At 37.3% G+C, this 16786-nt stretch overlaps 1 protein-coding gene across 9 annotated transcripts in view; it reads right to left on the bottom strand.

Annotated features, from left to right (window-relative positions):
• The window catches only part of SOX6 (SRY-box transcription factor 6), a 596148-nt gene that overhangs the window by 10451 nt on the left and 568911 nt on the right, over positions 1 to 16786 (bottom strand). For 8 of the 9 annotated variants that reach the window (XM_033119777.1, XM_033119776.1, XM_033119779.1 and 5 more), the window contains 2 exons: positions 9111 to 9344; positions 6342 to 6558 (listed from right to left, as the gene is read on the bottom strand). In XM_033119777.1, the coding sequence (XP_032975668.1) occupies positions 6342 to 6558; positions 9111 to 9344 (451 nt within the window). The remainder of the gene's footprint in view (positions 1 to 6341; positions 6559 to 9110; positions 9345 to 16786) is intronic. The other variant, XM_033119780.1, reaches the window with a different exon arrangement.

The raw sequence follows: 16786 nt of genomic DNA, 5'->3' as shown, positions 1-16786 counted from the left end.
ATGACCTTTCTGACCTTAGTTAATAATTACTTCAGCTTTCTGGTTGCTCAGGCCAGTCCTTGGTAATTGTATTTCTCTCAAACCCTATATCCAACTCATCAGCAAAGCCTATTGGTCCACTCTCAGTGATACCTCCATCCTTTGCCACCTCCATCCCTAAAGACCTGTTCTGAGCCACCATCAACTCTAATCTGGTTTATTGTAAGAGCCTGCCTCCTTATTTCAGACCACGGCCGCTTCAGGCAATACTCAACATAGGAGATATAGTGAGATTTTCAAAACCTCAGTCAGATCACAGGATTCTTCTGCTTATAATCTTTCAGTGCCTTTCCATCTCACTCAGCATCAAATTAAAAGTCTTCATAAAGTCTGAAAAGTCCTTTCACAATTTGGCTCCCTGTTACCTCTCTGACAGCTACTGTGCTTCTTACCGACTCATTCTGCTTCTTTCACTGTTTCTTGAACAAGCCAATCACAACCTTTCCTCAAGCCCTTTGCAGTTGTTTTCTCTGCCTCGTTCTCTCAGATATCTCCATGGCTTGCTCCCTCGCCACCTCAGGTCTTTGTTCACATTTTATCTTCTCAGTGAAGTTTTTTTACAGCCACTCTGGTTAAAATTGCACTCCATCCTCTGAGACTCCCCATCCCTTTTCCTACTTTACTTTGTTCTAAGGCACTTATTACTATTTAATATTTGATACTTATTTGTTCACTTATTGATTCATTGTCTGACTTCCCCCATTAGAATGTAAGCTTCAGGAGGACAGGAACTTTCACTGATATAGCCCCAGAGCTTAGACAATGCCTGGAACATAAGAGGTGCTCAATAAAAATCTGTTGAATACAGGAAATGTATGAATGAATGAATGAATGAACCAACTAAGGAACAAACAAACTAGTGAATGGGAGGGAAAACAAATGAAAAAACTGGGTACCCTAGTCCAGAAAAAGAAACATGTGATGAGACTGGACATACGGGAGAAAAAGGTGGTGAAGAAGAGATGAGAATATAACCATCTTTAGATGCTTGAATGATTGTGTTCATAAATAAGGAAGAGATTTGTTCTGGAAGAGACCAAAGGAGAGGATTAAAACCAACCTGTGTGGCAGCAAAAAGGCAGATTAAGGCTCAGTTAAAAGAACTTTCTAGCATTAGAAGATATTCCACAAAGAAATAGCTCCCTTGGGAAGTGGTGAGCTCTTTAGCCCGACAGAGTTTGAGCAGAACTCAGAGGGGACTCCTACAATGGCTGGCTACTTGGAGTATATGACTTCCGAGGCCCCTTCTAAGTTACCAATGTCTATGGATGCAAAATCATAAGCCAACTGTCACAATGGTCTTCCTATCTCATTGTCATCAGTATAAAAAGAGACTACAAAAAATAAAGTGAGCGTAGCTAATTATAGTTGAAGACGCCTAGCTTTCAAGGGTTTCCAAAATATTGCTCCACCCTACATATCTTACTTTTATTTACTGCCAGGGAAATTCCTAGGCTAGCCTCCTTTATTACTGAACACTTCCACATTTCCTCTTGTGGGTTAATGTCTTCCTTCACACTAAAATAGAAATCTCTATCCCTCCTTTCTACCAGCCTGACCCTACCCAAACCTCAAGTGCCCTTCCTCAAAGATGACCTATGATTGGCCTTAATGTATAGTAATCTCTCCTCCCCTGGGCTTTAATTGCTCTTTCTATAAAGTCAAAATCCATACTTCATTATACATTATATGTAGCACTATATACTGTATTCTCTGTGTGTGTATAACCAACTATTATTTGCTAATCTATTCGTGTCTGTGCCTGGGTTCTGACTATAGCACTCTCTGAAAGCTCACTGTATAGAGAATTAATGCCTCATGTACTATATATCATTTAGTGTAGTGCTGGGCACAGAGGTGGTTTCAAATAGGCCCTTACCAATTGACTGACCAATCAATTAACAAAATGGAAAATCCAGTCAGCATGCTCAAGCTTTGTCTATTGGAAATTACTTTCCTAAAAAGCATTTTTCCTTCCTTTACAGATCAATTGCAAAGTCAAAATTCAAACATTGCAGATTTCACAAACAGGAATAGCTGGTAAGTATTGGGCTTTACAAATAATGAATGTGCACATCACAACAAAAGTTGCAGATGTTTGTGAAAGTATACACATGCCGCTTATACAAGCAGAGATAGCTAAGAACCCTCCCTCCCAGCCCAAGTAAAGACTCAAAGCTGACCCCGATAGAATCCAGCATAGTTGCATGGTTTCCAAATCACAAGAATATTTCTGGGGTGTTATCTAGCTTTGCCAATTGCAAAGGAACTACATACTTATTTTGGCAAAGCTCTCTAGTTTGCTGATCCTTCAGACCTTTACCTCATCTATCATATAAATGAAGGCAACGGAGTCTGTTTCATTGGGTGACAAGCCTATACATTACACATCTCTGTAGGTGATATTGCAGTGAGGAATGGAAATAACAGCAATCTTTTTACATTACTTATTAGAGATGCTAATCCAGCTTTCTCTATGGTAGGACAATACTGTATGAAAAGAGTATGGCTAGTCTATGCTAGTCAATTATACTTATAAGTATCCTATAGGTGTCATTTGATCTCTTTAAAATTAAGATCTAAAGGGTAAATGTTCAAATCACTTATAGCATAAGGCAGTAGAATAGAATTCTTTATAATATGAAATATAGACTGAGCACATAGCATTATTTTTTCTAAAATAATAATATTTACTCTAATTTGGGGCTTACTGTCTGCCAGAGACTGTTCTAAGCACTCTAGATACGTTAAGTTATCCCATCTTCAGAAGGGTCCAGTGTTGTAGGCATTATTGTCATCCCCATTCTCTATATATGAGGAAACTGAGGTACAGAGAGTTTAAATAAGTTTCCCAAGGGCAAGCGGAGAGTTCAGAGGCATAATGAGTGCTATGCATTAGCTCCTGGAGCCAGGAAGAAGCAGATCTAATATTTGAGCTGGAACAGTCTGGCTCCAGAAATGATATTCTTAACCACTACACTATACAGCCTCTAAACAATTTGTAGGCTCTAATTGAGAGGTATGTGTAATGGTGAAAAGGACATATGTTTCACATTCACATAAGCCTGGTTTAAATCTCAACTCTGCAATTTACTAGCTGTGTGGCCTTGAACAAATTATTTAACATCTCTGAACATTGTGTTTTTCAACCCCACTGTGAGGATGATACTGCCTATCTTATAAAGTTCTGTATTTGCAATAATCTGTATAATTCATTTAGCACAGTACTTAATTTATCATTAATAACATGGTAAGTACTTAATAATTTATCATTAGTATTACTCAAAAAATATATCCAAATTTAATATCTTATAATATCTGCATAATTCTCTATTAATTCTCAGGTAAATTATTGCATAAGCTTGAAACAAATGGAAGTACATTTGGCCATAGTTCTTTAGGAAAAGACAACATTGTAGTTATATGTACCCTAATGAATATCATTTCAATATTAATAGTACTCTCATCAGAATTATTACAAAATTCTGATATTTAACCTGTTACTCAAGGGGGTTAAATCCAAGGTAAAAGCTAACCTTAGTCCACTTCACATTATTGATATATTCATTTCATAACAGATAAGTAAAAAATAAAATACAACTTCTAGTTGTATCATCAGTAAAATACATGACAATGTTGAGCAATATATGTAATGTTATTGGCTTGAAAGTTAGGCATGTCTTTTCCAAATCAGCTATAAACATTGATCTTACCCCCATTCCCTGAAGAAGTCAATAGCAATCTTCGAATTTCTTGTTTTTCCCTCTTGTAATAACTTCACATCTAACGAAGATCAATTTCCCAGGGAGTTAATCTATCAAATACAAGTACTTAAAAGAGAATAGGAATCCTTAAGTGGAACTAATACCTGGCTTTACATAGCAAGTATTACCAAGCTGGGCAGAAATACTCAGCATTGAAGATCAAAGAGGAAGAATCCCAGTCATGGCCTGCACATCTGAAGCCCCATTCCCGAGTCTAAAATGATCCTTCCAGAAAGGCCCCCTTCCACTGTCAAAATCAGGATCCTTAGTCTCTAAATTTCAAAGCGCCTTTTATGCCACAGTACACCACAACCAAAGATCTTAGTTTCTCTAGGTTCTAGGAATTCTTCCTCAAACAGCATAGCCATATGATGACTGTGCCAGCATAAAGCTACAAGGTGTATTGCGAGGCAGCGTAGTAAGGACAATTCTTAAGTCTTTTGGCACGACAGAGGCAGAGACCTAGATTTAAACCTTTGTTCTCTCTCACCTTTCGGCAGCCATAGAACCTCTCAAAATCTCCGTATTTCTTTATCTTATTCAGAGGATTATGTGATCTGTATATCTAAAACACCTATACGATAGACCCTGAACAAATGGTACATGCTACTGAGTTGTTTTAATTTTTTTTATTTTACATGCATTGTTATGTGTTGAGGTATTTTGATCCAGAACTGTTTCAAAGTACCTTTGGGAAAGGGAATTACATTAAATAGAAGTACCTCATCTTCTATTTCCAAATAAGTATCAGGGAACTAAAATGGTACCTTTGGTCGCCTTCCAGACTGGTGGAAGAGGCCCATATGCATCACTAGATGCACACCTCTGTGTGTATACGATTGAGAGAAGGGTAGGAATTACAAAGGATCTCAAACTTTTTTTGATTCTCTGTTCAAAAGGGATTATATACAATCTGAGAGAGACACGAACAGGATTAAAAGAAAACTGTCATCACAGTCTTAAATCTGTGTTTTGTTACATATGACTATACTTCCTAAACTGGACTATGAATTGGCATTTCTCATAAATGCCCAGAGAAAGTGACTTTGGCCTCTCTACCTCAAAAAGGTTCTGCCATCGTGCAAAGAAATTCATTGATTACCTAGAGTGATATAATATAGGTATGGTTTTATTATATAGTAAATCTACATTTAATAGTAACGGTAATGATAGGAATTCACCTTTATTGATATTGTACTATGCTCTATATAAAATACTTGTAAAAGCCTCACCTCATTGAATCCTCTCAACAATCCTAGGAGGTAGGCACTAGTATTCGTTTCACTTCACACATGAGCAAACGGAAGCTTAGAGAAGTTAAATAACTTGCCCAACGAGGTGGCAGCATCAGTGTTTGAACCTCACAGTCCGAAGCCCGTGCTTCTCCAAAGCCCGTGCTTCTGCCCAGAACCCTCTAATGGACTGTAGCAATTCATGGCCCAGACTGCTTTCATTGGCTGTTTGGTTTTGGGGTTTTGTTCATATTCTATTTACTACTCCAAGTTAATCTTATGCTTTTAAACACATGATTCTGAAACCGACTTTCTGTTCCATGAGGTTATTTTTTGAGTGTCCTTAAAAATAAAGAGCTCTTTACTTGTCCTTTAAGGTATCTCTTTCCTTCGTATTTCTCTGGCATAGACCAGCTCCTCAAATCTCTGTCTAGTGAACAGTGAATCCAGCTTCCTTTTTCCTGACTCCACTTCTCTCTCTCAAGCTCTTCCCCAAGTGTCTCCCCAGTCTGATCCCAGCTGCCTCCGGCCGGTGCCTCCAGAATGGTCTCTGGTCTGTCCCTCCCCCCACGTGCTCTAGGTCTGGCTGTGCTGGGACCTACAAGCATCTGCATCCCCACTTCTCCTGACTACTGTGGTTACAAGGGGCCTCTTCTGAATGCAGACAGCCAGTCAGCCAAGTCGAAATTTATACCAGAAATCTATTACCTAATTTTTAAACAAAATGACATGAAATCAGACTTGAAGATATCAAAAACATGTCTCGTTTTTGATTTAAGCAAGAAAATCCACATTGTTACTGCTTCCACCACAGAATAATTTACTGCAACAGGAGTTCTGGATCTTATGCCAAAAATGAGGTCCTCTAACCAATGTCAAGGCCAATTATCTTGTGGTAGATCCCACAACAAAAGCAGACTATTGTGATTAGAGTCAGAAGCACCACCCAGAGAAGTTGGAAAGCTTCTGGGGATTTCTTAAGGTTAGTTTTTATTTTTTTTCCTCCCTGTGTGTCTGCTTAAATAAACTACCAGAAACTTTGTGTGTGGCCACTGAACATCGCAGATTAGTTCGGAGGACAATGCAAGGGGTGATCAGTTGGGAGTGATGTGCTGCAGGTTTGTTTTGATTTGAGCAGGAGCCATGCTGCAAGGCTGTGTGCCTGTGACACTGCAAGGATGACCCTAGCCAAGCCCCTCGGTGTGTCACAACCTCCTCCCTGCCCCAATCTCCTTCCCAAACAGGCCATCCTGCAGTTTCTTACTGGGAAGGGAAAACCCAGGTGGCTAAATTCAGGAGCACGTACCCCACAGTAAAGAACTGTCTCATCTCCTGTCTCCGAGACCTCATCAGTTGCTTATACTCCCCAATCCGGAGCTTTTTGCCATCAACGATGCAGGTGCGTTTCGGTCGAGGTTTGTATTTATAGTTCGGGTACTTCTCTAAGTGAATTTTGCTTAGCCGGGCCTGCTCTTCATAATAAGGTTGCTTCTCTTGGTTGGACATGGATTTCCAGCGAGACCCTACACATAAAAACAGCCGTAAGTACCCAAGTGGTCAAGGCAACATATTTCTGGCAAATACAGCTAGATATACTTTCCCACGTTTCACTCACCTGTGCTCTGCTAGTCTTTTAGACTATAGAGCAAAGAAAACTTGTGTATGTAATACATTTATCATTTCAATAATTTAAAGCTGGTGTTACGGTAAGTGTATTGTTTTAAAACATTGTCTTTGCTGCTTAAAGATCACCTCCTATACCAAAGTCTTTCCCCATCCATCTGCCTATCTCTCTCAAGACAGTTCAAAACCGAACTTCCTAAGCATACTTTCAAGTATGACAGGATTCTCAGGAAAAGCTGTCATGGTTCCAGAAATTACAACCTCTCTTTCACTCCAAGCATCTTTAGCAAAGCTATCCTTTGAGAAGATGTCAGCTGATGTTGATATCCTTCCATATATAAAAACCTACTGTGCACACTGTCTTCCCTATCCTAGGGTAATTAAAAAGCCTAAACTCCACTTAAGAAGTTAAAGCTTTAGAACCGGAAGGTACAGTTGGAATTATATATACCAGTTTCAAGTACTATAAACGTTCATTCAAAGCTGTACCAATGAAAGTACAAAAATTTTTAATATGGTTTATACAGGAAGAAGGAAAAGTATTCACTTCTCTAATATTGTTTATAAAGAATTATCTAAACACTTGACGAAGAAGGGATGTATTTTTTTACATGTATCAAATTGCATTTTTGTGTCTCGCTGGTGAATAAAGCGGTAACAGCTGTGCTGACTGGATGTTAGCTATTCTTCAGAGGAGATTTTTCATACATAAACAAATGGAAAAGTTGTACAAATATTCTCTGTAGCCAGCGATACCCTGGTCTGCTTTAATAGCACATCCATCCCTGTTCTTTCCTGATTGTGTGGAAATTGTGTAGAAAGTCTATGCACATAGGCTCCTCAGAGTTCCACTGGCTTCCAGCAGCTTAAAGACCCAGTTAACAGAAGATTCTTGGTACTCTTGTGCTTAAAAGTTTACATTTAATGAATACACTTACTATATTCTTAATAATTTTTTTTCACAGAACGCACACCAATAATATAGATTCCCCACAGCTGCCAAAATGGAAACAGAGAGGTTCTGTACCCATCTGAACACTTACTCATACTGCTACTAAAATGGCAAAAAAAAAAAAAAAAAAAAAAAAAAAGAGAGAGAGAGAGAGACAGAGAAAATTTCAGTTAGATATCAAACTTTAAGGACAGAGGAACACTGATTTTCTTTTGAATGTCCATTTGGAAAAATCGAATCTATGCATTGGGAGTCTCTTGGTTTGAAAGGTATTTAAATTCAAAGGAATAATACCCCCTATGCAGATCTCTGAATCTCTAAAAATAAACTTAATTGTAATGACATTTAGTATCCATTGTGACATTCAAAAGTCAAAAGGAAAAAAAGGGAAAATTTGTATTTTAACATTTCACCACTATTTGATCTTATGTATGTTTTAAATTTTCTTAGAGGTCACTGCCTCAAAATGTCTCAGAACTGAGTTAAATTATTTATACAGTGACAAAACATGTGTATTTGTGTATGTCCAGATCACTGATATTTACTCAGGTTAAATATTTATTGCTTTTGAACAAAACATTTAAAAAATGAAAACCACAGTTTAAGTCTCTAATGTTTTTCGGCTTCTTAAACGGCTCCCTTTGAGATTTTGTCACATCATGACAGCTTAAATAGAACAGTGCCTTCTGTGTTTTTTCTTTTTAAAGAGGAAACATGTTGACTGTAATGCTGCATGTTGAATAAAATATGTTCAATATGTTGAGCACAATGATTCCAAACTGTATAATGTGCACGAGGCAGGCTTTACACTAATAGAACAAGGCTTGAGTTTAATCCTGAGAAATGGGAGAATCACTCTGGCAATTTACCACAAAATGGGCCTCTGCCCTGTGGTCTAATGCGTTCAACTCACTGCTATGAAATTGAAACGAGTCATATCTTATTAAAGTAAATGTAGTTTTATTTTACAAGTTTTAAAGTTCTCATCAGAGGTACTGTTCAACACTCCATGGACTTCACACTACGTGGGGGCTCACCCCTAGTCCTTGATGAGTTCTTTCAGAGGGATGTGTGAACCCACGGATACTAAAGCAGGAAACTGTAGGGTCTATGAGTGTTTCCAAGGTTTCATAACAACTTATGAATGTAAGAAGACTGAAGAAGAAAAAGAGATAAAGCTTGTCTCCGTGATTCCTGTTTAGCAGTGACCTCTCAGAGGTGCCAAAATCACAGTATTAGCACATACTACAAATAGTTTTGTCTCTAAAACAAGTTTTTAGTCAGTCTTGCCCCGGCACATTATGGAGGTAGTATCTCCTAAACCTAAATGCCACACTCTGGAGTAGGGGTTTCAGAGACGATGAAAAGGCTCCTGTGGCAGCTTGCTGGGCTACATTTCACTTCTGCAAACCAGTCTCCTCTAGGTGTCAAGTGATACCCCTGCTTTCCACGCTTGGGACACTCCTGGGGTAGAAGGTCAGCATGAGCTGCTGCACTCACCTAAAATTTTGCTAATGTTGGAGTTATGCATGTCGGGGAAGGCCTGAAGGATTTTCCTCCTCTCATCCTTTGCCCAAACCATGAATGCATTCATTGGTCGCTTGATGTGTGGCTCACTGCTGGCCCGGCCACGCGCATCCCTGTAGACTCGTGCTTCCGCCACGGTGGCGCCTCCTGTTGGCCAACAATAATACTGCTGTAGTTTAGCTGCAGAGCCATTCATTGCTTTACTTCCTGTAACGTCAGGGCAGGAGAACAAGATGGGGGCAAATCGTTATTATCTGGATGATGTAACACAGCTTGCTGCCCGGTTCACCTGTTTTCCCAAGGCCGCTCTCCTTTGCCAAAAATTGCAGCCACTTCAAACTGTCTCTTTCCCTCAAATAAAATTCTCTTTCACAATATTGTTCATTGGCCAGTGTTGTTCTCACTGCCTGGAAGGAAGCCCCTTCTTCTATTTCTTCATGCTAAATGCCACTTACCCTTCGAGGCCTAGTCAAATATAGTGTTTCACGAATTAATGAATTCAATAAAAAGTATTAATTGAGCAATTACTGTGAGGTAGGCTTTATGTCAGGTGCTAGGGAGACAAAGGTGAATAAAACAGCCCCTGGTTTTTAAGGAGCTCACAGCTAAGAGGGGAGACAGACCCCAAAAGACAGTAATCACAGAGTATGTTGTCTTTATAATATTGAAGTGAACAGGCTGCCAAGAGTGCACCAGACAGGACAGTCAGCTAAAGCCCTTGGAAGATGAATAAAAATTAGCATGTGAATAGGGGGAAGGTGATTAGGACAAGAAGGGTAACTCAGGCCACAGGAAGAGCATTTGCAATGATGCTCACCAGGCTGCATTCATTTCTCTTTCTTTAATGCTACGTGCTCCTAAGTAATTACTTGTTTATGTGACTATTTCTCTCTAATTTTTCCACTCCATCCACAGGAATATGAAACCCCTCAAGTTAGCATTTATGTTGTACTCATTCTTGCATCCCCAGGATTTCCCACATAATAGACATTCAATAACTCTTTATTAAGTAAAAGATTGTTTGGTTTTCAACTCACATGCAAAAGTAGTACACTCCAAGGCATTCGTTTCAAGAGTTGGGATATATTTTTCTGCTGTTCTGCTGTTTAAGCGTAGTTCTTTAACATCCCCCTACAAAACTATGTCTAAATTCCTGATATTTTATAGTTTCCAAAAAGGTGACTCTAGTAACATATTAGATTGAAAGCTCCTTGAGGATATGGCAGGAACAGGCTCTCGTTCACTGCTGTATCCCTAGGTTCCAGTAAAGCACCTGGCATATAGAGTTTCAATTAACAGAATACATTAAATTAATGAATGATTGAAGAAATGATTGAGGAGTGAACAGCCCTTGCTTGTTTTCATGCACTGTACCAGCATGACACACGGACGCATGCTTTACAACGTGGCAACTACTAAATATCTCCCTATAGATTGAGAACTCCTATAGTTCAATGTGACGTTGGACAGATGGCAAGCCTGGGCTTTTACTATATAAACCAGAAAACCTACTCCCAAAAGTTTAGAAGCAAAATATACATTAAAACCAACATTGCTACTTTTTTGAAAAAAGTAAATCCTTTCAGCTCAGTGGTGAGATTCTACAGAACAACGTGACCCAATCAATCTCTGGCCCTTCTCCTCTATTTCCAGATACCTTGATTAACTAGAAATTTGTTTGTGTCTGAGCTAGTAATAAATTACAACATTAAAATGCACTATTATTTGGCAAATATGGCCATCATTTGTTGCAAACAAAAGACAGGATAAAAGGGCCGAATTGGCTAATATTGTCAATTCTTTTCTAAACATGAGGGCAGTGGGGCCACTTTCTGAAGACCACACAAAAATAACATGTTTTATAAACTGGCTTTCTTTTAGGCCTACTAGACAGAATGATCCCTTACATGAAAAGACTCAGATCCCAAGATGCATAACTAATATGCTACCTTTTTGCCACCATACCCACAGTACATTAATTTCATTTAAAATGCACTGACCATACAGGATAAATTGATTTCACTTTATATGGGTTTGACAGCCATGTTTATTGTGCAGTGAAATGTAGTGTAGCTTCCAGCTGACAATATCCATCAACACAGGGCAATATGCTGACTGCTGGGCCAGATGAAGGCATACATTACTCTGGAAGTGAAACACTCATTCAGATACGACAGTGTCTTCTCCTGAGGATCACCATAGTAATTTATGATGCCCTCGGTGCCATTACTTTACAACTGACATGGATTCAGCAATTTATATACTTGCTTGCATACACATAAAAGGAGACAGGCTTGTGGAGGATGTCAGATGCAAAAACATTTCAATATTATTCTAAGTTAACTACAATGCCACAGGTGATTAACATTTGAGATCTGCTTTTACTGTCCTAGCTTTCTCTCTACCTCTAGCAAAACCAAACAGCCATTTATTTATTTATTTACTCATTTATTTCTTAATTTAAAGGATGGATTTTATTTATTTATTAATTTAAAAGATGGATTTTTATTGTGAATGGGATCTTTTAATCTTTTACAGACTGATAGCAATCATGGAGGATTTTCAGATTCTGGTTTTACTAGATCTTCTGCTCTATACCAAGTGATTCTCCCAGATATGTCATATGTATGCCCAATCTCTCTCCCTCTCATTCCATTCCACAGTTTTTGCATACCCTTCCCACTCGCTTCTATCTTACTAAATTTTACCCTTTTCCAAGGAAGAGAGATCAGGTCCGACCCCACCAACTGCCCGACAATGACCTTGCCCTTCCCTCCTATAGTATATATTGTCTGTATGACACTGACACTGAATCAGTTACACGGCAGATCTCTAGGACTCACAGCGAATGCTCTCAGAAATTAAGAATTCAAGCATAGTACGTAGCATAAAATGCAAATTAAGAAAAGGAAAATAGAAAATGTTCCAGGTCATGCACACATCTCTTTTTTTCTTTCTTGCCTCCTCTTTTCTTTTCCAAGGGGAATCAACTGAAAAAACAATTGGGATACCCTAAGCAAAATTAAGAATGTTGTGTCAATAAACCATGATTTGGGAAAAAGAAGAGACTTATTCAGGGAGACCAAGGTTTGAAACCACTTTTAAACTAGACCGGATATCTGATCAGAGTCAGAATTTTAAGAAAGTATTAAGAGGCCACAAAGTCGAAAGAATATTTAGATAAGTGTTCTATAATGTCTCCTACAATGTCTCCACTTTGCTTCATGAAACAAAATGGTTAGGGAATTATGGTTGCAACAGTAGAAATACATATGACTGGATACGTGTGTTTAAATTCAGAAATTTAAAAATGCAGACTGCATATTATAAACGCTCTTTTATAACAGATAAGGAAAATTCTATAGAATACTATAGAATTGTTTTCAAAAGGTATGCTATTAGTCTGAATATTTGAAGCCTAAAATCTACTTTCTGTTCTAATTAACTTTATTTTTTTTGAGTTTCCACCTTTTTTATTTTTCAAATTAAAAAAAAATTAAGGTTATAATTGATAAATAACATTACATCAGTTTCAAGTGTACAACATAATGATTTGGTATTTGTATATATTGCAAAATGGTCACCATAAGTCTAGTTAACATCTATCACCACTCATAATTACAAAAATTATTTTTCTTGTGATGAGGACTTTTAAGATTTACTCTCTTAGCAACTTTTAAACATGCAACACAGTATTTTTAACTACAGTTACCATGCTGTACATTATATCCCCATGACTTATTTATTTTATCTAATTAACTTTAAAATCTACCTATCAAGTGTGACTTCATACTGCTTCATTCATTTTGAAATAACATCAAGTTTTATAAAAGAGTCCCTTTATCCTAAAACAGCCAATGTTCTCTGTCAGAATCCAGAATTGTCCTAGGAATGTATCACACTTGTATGAGGCAGCTTCTTTTACTTTTAATAGCAGAGGAATCATTGGTGAGTTCACCGTTCATGACATGTCTTCTCACGGAAAGCAGTTAGAAGAAGTCTAGAACCACAGCTCTGTACCTGCAGAATATTGCTTTCCAGCTGACTTGCATTTGCATCAGCAAAAGCATTCCTACACGACAGACCATTACTGAAAGGCCAGGAGGTCAACAGCACCACACTAGGCACCAAGGGAAAGCATTGGTCCCCTGTATTCCAAGAATTCCTGCTTTCTCTCCAACTTCCCTGAGGAGGCTGGGATTGATAATTCATCCTTTAGCTCCCATATCACAGTTTGTGTAAAGGCAAACTTTCAGTTAGATAAAGATAGTTCGTCTATGGGGAGAAAACAGAAATTGCAAAGGCAAAGACCTCCTTAGGAATCTGTGATTTAAATGATTTAAAGAGAAGACAGAAAGTTGAGTTTTTCCAGGTGGATTGGAAAAAAGGCCAGTTTAACCATCAGAGCTTATGGCAATGGTCCTAAACTAATCCGAAAGAGGCCCCTTTCCTGGGTAAATTCCAAGAGTTATGTGAGTGAATGAGTAAGTGTTTGGTACGTGTTTTCGTATACATAAAGTTCTCACTAAGGATGAACTCGGGCTAATTCTATCATGTGCCTACTAATCATTTATCCATGCATTAATTCAGCAAATACTTTTGACAGATTTTAGGTGTACCCAGCATTGTGATGAGGTATACAAAGTATAATAACACGTGCCTTGTTTATAAGGAATTTGGTCCAGTGAGGGAAACAGACACAAATAAAACATTTTAAAAACAGAATGAGTGCTAACAAAGGTAATTTAAAAACCGTATAAAAGCAGAGAAATGAAGCTATTAATGTTATTGGAATGGACAGAGATGAGTATCAGGGAGGCTTCAGAGAAGAAGTGGTGCGTGAACAGCATCTTAAAGAAAGAGTAACAATTTGCCAGCAGGTATGAGTGTGAAAGCATTCCAGGCTGGAGAATCAGTGTAAATAAAGGCACAGGGTTACAACAAAAGCACAGTACGTTTTAGGGAATAAAAAGAAGCTGGCTATGGCTTGGGCTTATAGAAAAAATAGGGGACTACTAAGAGATGAAATTTAAAGAGTAAGTAGGGACCAGATTGGTTAAGTATCCTGGAATGCCAAACAAGTAATTTGTTAAGTTTTTTAAGCTGGGTAGTGACATGAATAAATATGTTCTAGAAGAGGTTCAAATGGAAACTAAGTGAGAATTTACCACTAACTATTCTCAGTGATTATTAGTGAATTGATATTAAAGAATAGAGAAAAATATAGTGAATAAAATACCTCCTCACAGGCCCATGAAAAGTTACATTTTGTCAGACAAAATGTGATGTATGCAAAAAATTCTCCTCTGGGATCTGGCTGTAATGGCTGAGTAGCTTATATTAGACTAACCCTCGAGTAGATACTAATTATAAACTCTGGAAAATATATGGAAAAACAACCATTTAAAGTCATTTGATATCTACCAAAATTAAGAAGAAATGGGAGAGGATTCAATCCTCGAAAGAAAAGAATTTCACTGAGATCCCTGTTTTCATAGTTTTTCCATGAAGGCACACCCCAGACTGCGTAGCATCTTCATAGGATCTTCTGACAATTTAATCCAATTCAGACTGACTTTCTGTTTGCATTCTAACCACTCCACAAGTTCAATGGGATCATCAAGTAATATAACTGCCTCATAGCACAAAAATTTACATTTTTAATAGAGGAAGATAACAGAAGCCAGAATTTCTATAATTTATAATCCACAATGCATAATATAAAATAAAAAATTACTAGTTGTTCAAACAACCAGGTAAATGTGACCCAGAAACCAAAGTGGGAAAAAAAAGAAGGGAGAAAAAGAAAAAAGTCAACAGAAAGTGAGATGAGTCAGATTGTGTAATGAGCAGATAAGGGCTTTAAAATAACCATTCTAAATATGCTCAAGGACTTAAAGGAAAAGATTGTCATGATGAATGTATAGATGGGGGAAAACTCAGCAGAGAAATAAAACTATAAAAAGAAAGAAATGGAAATTCAGGAACTGAAAAATATACTTGAGATGAAAATTCACTGAATAGCCTTCACAGAAGTTTGGAGTGTAGATAAAGGGCTAGTGAACTTGAAAATACATCAAAAGAAATTATGAATAGCCTCAAAAACAGAAAGAATGAAAGCTTAAACGGTAAATAGAGACTCAGCAACATGTAGAATATTAAGTGTTCTAAAATATGTGTAACTAGAGTCCCATAAAAAGAGAAGGGAGAATCAAAAGCGGAAAATATTTGAAGAAACATTGGCTGAAAAATTATCTGAATTAGTAAGAAACATCAATTTATAGGTTCAAGACATTTAGATAGATGCAGGCATAACAGACTCAAAGAAAACCACACCTAGACACGAGTCAAACTGCTGAAAACCAAACACAAAAGGAAAATTCCAAAGAAAAAGAACACATTACACACAAGGTAACAGTAAAACAAATGATGGCTGATTATTAGAAACCATGAAGTTTAGAAAACTAGAGAACATCTTTAGAATGCTGCAAGAAGAAAAAGAATACAGCAATTCGGAGTTTTACACAGTGAACATATGCTTCAAAAATGAATGTGAAATATGTTTTCAAGTAAATGAAAGCTGAGAGAATGCATTACCTCCAGACCCATACTAAAAGAGATATTCAAGGAAATTATTCAAAATGAAGAGAAATGACATCTGACAGAAACTTGGATATGCAGGAATAAAGGAAGAGCATCAAAAATGATAATCATGTGACTAAATTAAAAACTTTTCTGGATTTAATTAATAACAGATTGTTTAATGTTTTCAAAAGACAAGGGACTATTTAACATGAAACACAACATTGTATTGTAGGGTTTATAACATATGAAGAGGTAAAATATGTGAGGACAAAGCACATTAAAACAATGGACAAGGGTAGTAACGGAATTAAATTGTTCAGGGTTTCTTTATTTTATGAGAAATGGTATAATTTTAACTGTAAGGCTGCACAGTGAATCACTAGAAAACACAACTAAAAAAAAATACAAAGAGGTATAGCTGAAATGTCAATAGAGTAATTCAAATGGAAGACAAAAAAAAGAAAAGGATTCCAAAGGAGACAATAGTAAGATCGGTGGTTGCCATGCCTGGGGGAAGGATGAACAGGGAGAACACAGAGGATTTTTAAGGCAGTGAAAATACTTTGTATGATATAATAATGACAGATGGGTATGTGTTATTCTACATTTGTTCAAACCCACAGAATGTATACCAAGAGTGAACCCTAATGTAAACTATGGACTTTGGTTGATTACGATGTCAAGGTAGGTTCATCAACTGTAACAAGTGTAACCATTCTGGGAGGTTGTTGGTAAGGGGAGAGGCTATATGTATGTGGGGACAGGGGGTATATGGGAAATCTCTGTATCTTCCCCTCCATTTTACTGTGAACCTTAAACCGCTCTGAAAATATATAGTCTTTAATAATAATAACAATAATAATAATATTCAATGAAAGGAAGGAAAGGAAAAACAGAAGGCCAAAAACTGAGAAAACAAATAGCAAATGGTAAGACTTAAGCCCATCAAATTCAGTAATTACATTAAATAGAAATGAATTAAACAATACAATTAAAATCAGAGATTTTCAGAATGGATAAAGAGTAGAAATAAATGAAATAGAAAACAAATGCAATAAAGACAA

This window comes from Rhinolophus ferrumequinum, chromosome 11, assembly GCF_004115265.2.
Source record: "Rhinolophus ferrumequinum isolate MPI-CBG mRhiFer1 chromosome 11, mRhiFer1_v1.p, whole genome shotgun sequence".
NCBI classification, from domain to species: domain Eukaryota; kingdom Metazoa; phylum Chordata; class Mammalia; order Chiroptera; family Rhinolophidae; genus Rhinolophus; species Rhinolophus ferrumequinum.
This window is presented reverse-complemented; position numbering and strand designations above follow the sequence as displayed.